Source organism: Hordeum vulgare, chromosome 7H (assembly GCF_904849725.1).
Source record: "Hordeum vulgare subsp. vulgare chromosome 7H, MorexV3_pseudomolecules_assembly, whole genome shotgun sequence".
Taxonomy (NCBI): Eukaryota; Viridiplantae; Streptophyta; class Magnoliopsida; order Poales; family Poaceae; genus Hordeum; species Hordeum vulgare.
The window spans coordinates 553831738-553841308 of NC_058524.1; the positions used below are offsets into that span (position 1 = coordinate 553831738).

At 45.3% G+C, this 9571-nt stretch overlaps 1 protein-coding gene across 1 annotated transcript; it reads right to left on the reverse strand.

Moving 5' to 3' along the window:
• Window positions 1-6194: 6194 nt before the first annotated feature.
• On the reverse strand, window positions 6195-9216 carry LOC123413166 (zinc finger protein WIP2-like). Its single transcript, XM_045106115.1, has 2 exons — window positions 8235-9216; window positions 6195-7096 (listed from the first exon to the last, which is right to left on the reverse strand). Exons 1-2 carry the CDS (start codon window positions 8844-8846, stop codon window positions 6596-6598), a joined length of 1113 nt encoding a protein of 370 aa, XP_044962050.1. The 5' UTR covers window positions 8847-9216; the 3' UTR covers window positions 6195-6595.
• Window positions 9217-9571: the final 355 nt, after the last annotated feature.

The window sequence follows — 9571 nt, forward strand, 5'->3', positions numbered from 1 at the left end:
CAAAACATGATAGCACAAAAGCGATGGCGAGCACCAAAGCGGACTAGGTCACCCCCTTCCCGCTCGCCGTCGACCGCCATCCACCACCACTAGTCAGATCCACGCCGCCGGTCGGAAGAAACCTGCATCGAGCCACCCCGACTGCCGTAGACCCGGTTCGGCCGCTGCCAACCAAGGTAGCAGCCTTCGCCTCATCGCCGCACGAGGAGCCCCAAGCCGCTCCACTGTGTCGGGCGTGCTCTACCGTGCCAGAGCAGGGCCAACACCATGCACCCGTCACCTCTGCGCCCATGCCCTGCGTCGTTCGCCACACCCGTGCCAGATCTGGCCGAAAAGAAGCCAACACGCCACCTCCAAAGCCGGCCGCCACCACGCCAGGTCGCGAAATCGGCCCTCCTGACGATGCATGTTGCCGCCCCGTGACCATTGCCCACAGCCGCCACGCAGCAAGCCCGTGCCCGTGCCACCGCCGTCCGCATCCCCACGCATGTCGCCTCCACCGGTGCCAGCCATCGTGCTGCCGGACCCATAGGAGCCCGGTGACCCTCCCGGCCAGGCCGTCCCGCGCCAACCCCAGATCCGAGACAGGGATGAGGACCTGCCCGCCGCCGCCGATATCACCAGAGCTTTGCCCGGTGGAGCGTTCCGTCGATGGCGGGGGAGGAAGATGGAAGGAGGGGTGAAGAAAGCCGGCGGCTAGGGTTCCCTCTCGGTCGCCCGCAGGGGTGACGCGGGAGGGGAGGAGGGGGGGGGAGTCTTGAGTGGCCACATCAAAACATAATAAGTTTATTGTATGAGTGTTGATTAATGTTTTATCATTTTTCTTTATGACAACATTATTCTTTATTTTTGAATAGTAACAACTCACTACCCAATTTTTCTATACATATAATTTTTCCACGTTAACACACCATGCATATATTCTACTACATCATCAACCTCGTATACATGTATTTTTTTCAACGCATGTGACCCTTCCCCATCAACAAATCATGCAGTCTGTCACGTCATCAGACTGTCACCTCACCATAATTAATCCTCATAATTATTCACGTCATCAACCTATTTATCCACATAATCACTCTTCCCAGTTAACAGTATTCGCAAGACAACATGCAGACTATCTTCTACGTAATCCGTATTACTATTTTCTCTGACAATGCAAACATACCAACTCAAAAGTATACCATCCGTAATATGCATGGTTGCATGTGAAACACTTTTGATTTTCTTTATACAACTTATTATACTCAGAAATTAATTTCTAAAAATACAATGAATAAATAATAAATCATATATAACACTAATTATTTCAGTTCTCATAATGTTAATTCAAATATTCATGTTCCACACAACCAGCTTTTACTGAAATATATTGCGACCAGCAAAAACATAGCTTTTAATAAAGTACGAGGATAATTAGCCAGTGGAAGATGGCGGCGACGACACATGTAAGTGCGTCGGACCGGTTTGTGCCCCGGACCCGGTATGTGGCTCGGTCAGGGTCTCCGCTTTAGATGTTAGGCTTAGGTGAGAGGTCTGGGTATTTGATCCAGATTGCACACCTTCATTATATGGATAGGAGTAGCGACAGATGTTGCCAAGATGGCGGATTCATGCATATTGTTGTACTGCTTTGTAAGGTCCTCGAGAATAATCAATAAAATGGCCGCATGCATCTACCAGATGCAGAGGCTAGGGTCATCCTCCTTTTCTATATATATATATATATTTGCAACGTCCGAACTCAATTAGCATTTATTTGCAATAGTCCTCCCTTGTTCTTCCGGTTTCTCTACCTCGTATGCTAGCTTAATTTTCTTCTGGGAGCGTAGTAGTACGTCAACAATATGCACATGCTAATTGGGCCGGGGCGAGACTTTATTTTCCTCCGAAAAGAATGAACTATACAACGTTGATCTAGAGCAGTACAAGATATGCAGGCTTGCTGCAGGCAGTCGACCTTAAGAAAGAAACTGCTCAGAGCTAACAAACAAAGGGTTATCATGGACCATTTCATGTGTGACGCTTGAAACTGTATGTTGGCATTGGCAGCGTCATATGGCTGACAAGTAAACATGTCTTCACTGTGTGAATATAAAGTTAATCTGGTACGATTTTTTCAATGAAACCATCATTTGAACAGCATATATTCTACTGACAAATCATCATTACCGAATAGACCAATATTACAGCTTGGACTAATGCTACTAGCTAATAGACCATTATTAGCATAACTATCAACAATATATTAAGATTAATTTATTTGATAAATAATAATTGACTGAAGCGATAGTAGATAATGTCTACTGCCCAAAATAATTTATCTTGATGTATAAACCTGGAAAAGGTACCCAAACTAAAGGCTAAGAAAAGAGCTAAAGCTTAAGCGTAGGAGGCAAGAGGAAAAGAGCAAACTTTAAGCGCCTCTTTTGTTACTTTGATCATTGCATCTGTAATCAGCGGCGGGCAAAGATTAAAGAAACCGTACTAGGACAAAGGCATAGTTCATATAGGCCATTAATTAGGTTTGTGCAATCATGCTATCTTTGGCTCTTCTCTCTAACTTTCTCATGTTAATCCATGCAAATTGGACATGGACATGGATAGGTATACAGTTCCATGTCTCGTGATTCTTAACTAGCTGAAAGAACACTGCATTTGCCATCGGGGCAAAGGTAGCATCATGAGCTTCACACACATCCTTGAAAGGGTTCTCTCTCCGGGTTTAGAGCATCTACATTCAAACCACTCAGATGACCCCTCATACGTCCACGGGCTTGCTTGGTCAATGATCGAACAAGAGAGAGAAGAAAAAAAGTGATCCAATCGGACCTCTCATATCATCCATGTACATCCGGGTTGTCTCCGAATCCTCATATTCATCTCAAATATGGAGAAGATATGAGGATCCGCGAACGCGCCCACACGCGTCCAGTCAGTTCGCCACAAGGACGCAACCCCATCCCCAGACCACCTTTTTATTTTCTTTATTCATTCTTTTCTTTTTCTTTGTTCCTCTCCACCAATCACGTGTAAGTGACCTGACATATGAGAAAGAAAATGAGGAGCGTGGCTGCGCGGACGGATAAATAGGGGACACGTCCGGTCACTGACTGGGCGTTATAAGGTCATATTTGCAATGTCCAACAGTAGATGCTATTAGGAGAGGGTGCTCAAAGAGATAAAGCCTAGCGCTGTCTTTATGCAAAAGATGAAAGAGCATTAAAGCAAAACTAGCTATGAGATTCTCATGGATTGGGATCCACCAGGGTGCTGCATGCATGCACGGAACAGATGGAGCATATACACAGCTTGTATGTAGCTAGCTATTCCCTTTTCTTTTCTCCTTTAAGGCCTCTTTGGGTTGCATAATTACTGTGGGATATCAATCCTAGGATTTTTTTTAACCTATGGAAGGCATTTGGATCATAGGATTATATTGGAGTTGCCAACATGATCTCAAACCTCATTTTAATTTTTCTTCGAAAAGTTTGGTGCCCTTTAAATAGGGCCTCTTTGGACTGGAGGAAGAAAGTGTAGGAATATGAGAACTTCAGATTGAGAAGTCATCCATGGAATCCTACATGATTTAAAAATACATGAATACTGCAATATGTGCCTTTGGATAGTGCACAGGAAACAAACACAACAACCATTGCAGGTGCGAAATACTTTGGTACAATTATGCCGAGAGAGTAGCGGCTTTTTAATTTTTTGGCTCTTTGTTTAACTCCTTATTTAATGGGCAAGTAAATCTTTTGTCTTCATTTTAAAAAAAGCTCTAGAGGACTGATGAGAGAGGGTATAAAAAGATAGATTGAAAGTGCATTGAACATCTAAGGAAAAAATAAATTGAATTCTCAACTCATGTCAGAGATTCGTCTGGAATAGGGGGGAGGATTCAATGGGACTTTGATAACATGAACCCTATGATCCAAAGAGTTTCCCTAGGAAAATCCATTGGATTCAAATTCTCTGAAAATCCTACAATCCAAAGAGCCCCCCCCCCCCCCACTTTACATCTCTCTAGCCTTTCTCATCAACTCTTACTTTTGTTTTATGTGCACCAACCAAAGACACATATTGCATAATTCGATTTTACGGTACATGGCATCTCGATTCTTTGTTTTTCATATCACTACGTTTTCAAAATTTGTTATTCAAAGAGGACATATGTCTGCATTTTCACCATGCATATGCCCTTGTTTTTAGAAAAATGTAAAACTAAATGACCCGGCCTTTGCATGCAACCCGAACACCATGTATATGCATGCATGCATGATAGTTACTTCAGTCTTGCAATATACTCCCTCCGTTTCTAAATATAAGATATTTTAGGTGTTGCACTATGAACTACATACGGATGTACATAGACATATTTTAGAATGTATATTCACTCATTTTGCTTCGTATGTAGTCTTCTAGTGTAATCTCTAAAAGGTCTTATATTTTGAAATGGAGGGAGTAGCAAAATTTCAAAAGCTCACACAGGATACCAAAAACATAGGGCTAGAGAAAATGCATGCTTGGAATGTTATGGTATGTTGAATCCTACAAGGAATAAAAATGCATGAATTGTTGTGAAGAAGCATTTCAGTGCTCTATAGAAAAAAAACACAGGAATTCTGAGATTACGTGTTACTTAATTAGAGAGGGACACAAAGATGTTTTTTTTGCGGGGAGGGACACAAAGATGTTTAGACCTCATGTTTGGTTTCCTCCAAAACTTGTAGGAAAAATCATATCATATGAAATTCCCCTGGTACAGTGCTATGATCCAAAAGGAAGGAATAATTATTTTCCTTAGGATTGCAAAAATAACTTTGATACAATATCATACAAGACATCCAGCGCAGAACCATATACATTTTACTAGGTGAACTGTCCTAAACTATTCTTAGGAGGATGCACACCAGCAGTTGTCCTAGCTACAGGCCAAGTATGTCACGAACAAACGGATCTCAAGGTCTCAACTCTACAAGTGCTATTGAATTGTGTACCATATACAACAATTCACTACAGGAAATGCATTGAAAGCCGAGTACCCAGTATACTCGGCTAAGGGAAGGCCTATAATGTTTGATTTTCGGTGTTAGTTTCTAACAGAAACACATACTTCCTGCATTTTTGAATACAAGGCCATAAACCCATATTACAAATATCAAGATAGAAATACAAGGCCATAAGCCAATGTTGCAAGTACTCTTTTCTCCTCGTTTAACGTCTTAATTAATGTGTATTTTTCTCTCCAACACACAATTTTTCTCTCCAGCACACAATTAATAGACAACTCTCTCGCTCCTCATCGGTTGATTCATGTGGTGCATTCAAACCAACATTCTCACCCCCGCATGCATGTGATATTAATGTCCTAGGTTACCTCATCAAATTACCTCGATTGGTGTTAGTGGCCTTATATAGTTGTAAATTGTAATTTTGATAGTGACCTTATATACAAAAATGGAGGGAGTATTTTTTTTCTCTTGCGCTTGCTAAATTTATCTAGGTCGTGGTTTGAAAAAAAAGAAAGAAATAAATAAATAAAGAATTATGTCCATTGCTTATATTACTACATAAATATTTCCTTAGGTATCTTTGATTTTTCCTTTTCTTGAGTACTTCTATCTACACAAGACAACATCAAGTGAATGCATGATAATCAGGGATGAACATGCACACATGTTTTTCAAGATATATCTTTGACACAAACTCGATATCTCCAGCAATATCAGAGTTGTATCATATTTACATATTGTTGAATGAATTTGTAGTGAAATATAAATCTTGGAAAATGCATGGATGGAGGGAATACTAGTTTTGCAGCCATTTTCTCTTGAGGAAATTAATAACATAATAAAGAATTTAACATGCATATAATTCCATCCAACAAGATGGTCTGCATGGAAATTAGAAATATCAGGAAGCACAAATGGGGATTAAGCTAGCAGTGGGAAACACAAAAGTATGCTTATCAATTCACAAACACGAGTGTAAAACACTTCTTTATCTAAGGGGAAAAAAACTTATAGGTACTATTTACAACTTCCAATCATCTCAAAAGGATTATCACAAACATGCAAAACGCCAATATACCACGGCTAGTGCTAAAAACCTCAGATGAAATTTTGAACACGAAAGATGTGAAGACTTGATTAGTAGTAGTAATAAGACAGTATGCCACCGGCCGGACATTGCATGATAACTTGTTTGAAATTTTGAATTAATATTTGATAATGTGTATCACCATATACCAAACCAAAGTCTACACATACAATGAAGCTCTAGTTAGGGTAGGCTATACCCAAACAATTAGAAATTCACTCACCTCTCTCATAAGTCATAACCATACATGCACCGATCGTTCCCTTGATTAATCCAGCTGCAAATGTATAATCCACCTTTTCTTGGACAATTAAAATGCACCCTTCACGGTTCGCACTATCAACTATATACGCCTGCCTGCAAGCTTCATGTATACAGATAGTACAGTACGTACGTACTCCCAGTAGCTTGCGCTCCCACACCTCAGCTCACATGCATATATACTTACCCAATGGCAGCAGGCCGTAGCCCTAGAGATGGACCGTCTCGGTTAATTGGCCTTCCAATGGCGACGGTCGCTGCCGGCGCCGTTGGTGGTGGTGGCGGCGGCGGCGGTGTTAACGGTATGGTCAACCTCGGAGGAAGGGTCGCGGTCGTCTTCGTCGAGGTCGAAGCAGTCGATGCCGCAGGGCGCGTGGCCGCGGCCGAAGGCGCGGATGTGGTCCTTGAGAGAGCGCTTGTGCTTGAAGTCGGAGCCGCAGGCGCAGTACCAGAGCTTGCCGCAGTTCTTCTCGTGGGTGCGCCAGTCGCCGCGCACGGCGAAGGCCTTGCCGCACTTGCGGCACATGAAGGGCTTGATCCCGTGCTTGCGCTTGTAGTGGGTCTGAAGGGTGCGGAAGTCCTTGAGCGGGCGGGCGCGCGGGTGGTCGACGTTGTTCCGGCAGCCCGACGCGCAGCAGTAGCACGGCAGGCGGAGCATCGCCGTCGGCTGCGTCCCGCGGAGCGACTCGGGGCCCTTCCGGTACTGCGACCCGTGGCCCCACATGTGCATCTGCAAGCAAGCGCAAGCGTCCATGGCAACTGATGGATCAGACATGAGACAGACAGACAGAGTTGTAATGGCTTACACATGCATGCATGGACAAATTGGACACGGAGTGGTGCTTGCAGCTGGTGCAGGCCGCAGAGTGTTCGTTGCGTGTGTACAGCGGCTCGATCGGAGCTATTGAGCGGCATTGCCGCTGCATGCACTGTGGCTAGTCAGGAGGGAGAGAGCTACCATGGTGCAAGACGAAGTGATGGCTCTCCATCCTCACGTGCTTGAGGCAACGGGGGATGGGGGGCATAATTTAATTTGCAGAGGGACCATCTCTCTCTTGCTACTAGCATCTACTTGTAGCTGCGTAGATGCATCAATTAGGGAGGGAGAGAGCAGAAGCAAAAGGGATGTTATCAAGAAGGGGTCTGGGCAATGGACTGTGTGAGACTCAAGGGCACTGCTCGTGGTGGGGTTTGTCGCAGAGGGGAGAGAGGAGGAAGGAGGAGGAGGAGGAGTCTGTGGCCGGCGTTGGCTTGAGACGCACACCGATCTGTGTAACCTTGAAGGAACTGATCAGGGAAAGATGATAAAGATGCCTTTCTGCTAGATCTTTCTTCCCAGATCTCTCTCTCTCTCTCTCTCTCTGCGCGTCGAGCCCGCTGCGAATTGAAAAGGCACAACAAGCGCAAACTCCAAGATCGGTCAGTCCTAGTACTGGCCAGTAGCCAGCATAGGAGCTCAGAGTTCTCCATGTCAATGGCCGTCCCAGAGCCATTACTGCATGCCCTCTCTCTTCTGCGGTTCTGCCTCGCCCCCGGTCTGGTCAAATCAACAAGATACGGCAGAGGAGAGAGAAGTGGTATGCTAGTTGCTAGTAGAAGCAGCGGCACTTCCTCCTAGATCCGCCACAACTGCACCTCGCACAGGACAAAGGAAGCCAGAGAGCATGCGCCGATCCAATTCACGCAAGAAAGATTGGAAAAGTAAAGTTCACAGCACAAACATGCAAAATCAACTAAAACCCCCATATCAAGACCAGACAGGATCAGAAGTTCAGAACTAAACAGAACCGAAAAAAATGAAATCCGACGCATGCACAAATCAATTCGAAGATGGATCGATGGATGGATGGATGGATGGATCACCTCACCTGCATGTTGTTGTATCTGTTAAAGGTCTTGTAGCAGACGGGGCAAGAGAACTGCGTGGGACCAATGAGGATCTGGGACGGGGTGGGGATCCAGTACTGCCCCTTTGTGAGCCTCCCTATCCCCAGGGATGCGCACCCCACCCCCAGCGCCATCGTGCTGCCATCCTCCTCTTCCCCTTCTCCTTCCTCCTGTCCTTCTTCTTGCAGCTGCTGGCTTCTCTCCTCAGCAGCTCCTCCTCCCGCCGCCGGTGCTTCTTGGTGGTGGTCGCCGCAGCCGGCTGCTGCATCGGAGGGGCTGGGACTGGGCAGGCCGATGTGCAGGGCGACAGTGACCTCCCCGGCTGCCTGATCGTCAGCTTCTGTCTGGCTGCTGCAGGAGGCTGTGGTGACGACCTTGTGATCTTCTTGATCGTGGTGTTGATGATGGTGGTGCTGGGTGGAGGAGGAAGGCGTGAGGCTGAGGAGAGGGAGGGCTTCCCTGATGGGAGGGGAGGAGGGGGGTGGGTGGTGGAGGTAGGAGGTGTAGCTGGGGAAAGCGGAGGAGGAAGAAGCCGCTGCGTTGGAGTAGCGGAGGCTGTAGCCCCTCAAAAAATTGGTGTAGGGATCCCCCATGGATGGAGCGATTGGTGTTACGGTGGAGCTGGAGATAGGAGAGACAGCGTGTGGATGGGAAATGGCAGCTAATATAAATAGAGAGAGAGAGAGAGCTTCGGTATGGATCGTCAAGAGGAGAAGAAGAAGAAGAGAGAGAGAGGGTGATGTGAGACGGAGATAAAGGTGTTGTGTGTGCGTGTAGTAGCCCTAAAGGTGTAAATGAGGCTGTAGAGGGAGAAAGGGAAGTTCACTAGAGAGAGAGAGTGACGGGGGAGGGAGGGAGATGAGGATCACCTGGCTGACAGCATAGAGAGAGGGGAAAAGTTTTGATGGTGCGTATGAACAAAAGCAAAAGGTTTGGAAGAAGGGGAAGAAGAGGAGTGTGGATACTACTCATTCTGGTGCTGCATGCTAGGGTGTCTCTAGTCAGTAAATGGCGATTCAGTCATAAATAAAATCTTGGGACTTGGAAGCATGAATTTTCTCCTTCCCTTATTATTCCCATGGAAGTATGGGAACCAAATATCCCCTGCAATACTTTGATTGACCACAGACAAAAAAATTATGTCACCCAGCAGAAGTAGTATGCCAGAAAGAAATTCAATGACCTTATACTGGAACAGTTACCCCATGACTCGGTATTTCCCAAGTAAAAACAAAATAAATATGAGATCGGATGTACTATCTCAAATCTCTATTTCTCCTCCTGGTTCTTATCCTCAAGCTCTAGTTTTTTTTTTCGG

Excerpts from the sequence above, each read along its gene's own strand:
- LOC123413166 (XM_045106115.1), bottom strand. The coding sequence starts at position 8,846 with ATGGGGGATCCCTACACCAATTTTTTGAGGGGCTACAGCCTCCGCTAC. Across the intron at positions 7,097-8,234 it reads ACAGATACAACAACATGCAG|ATGCACATGTGGGGCCACGG; the intron begins GTGAGGTGATCC and ends GCTTGCTTGCAG.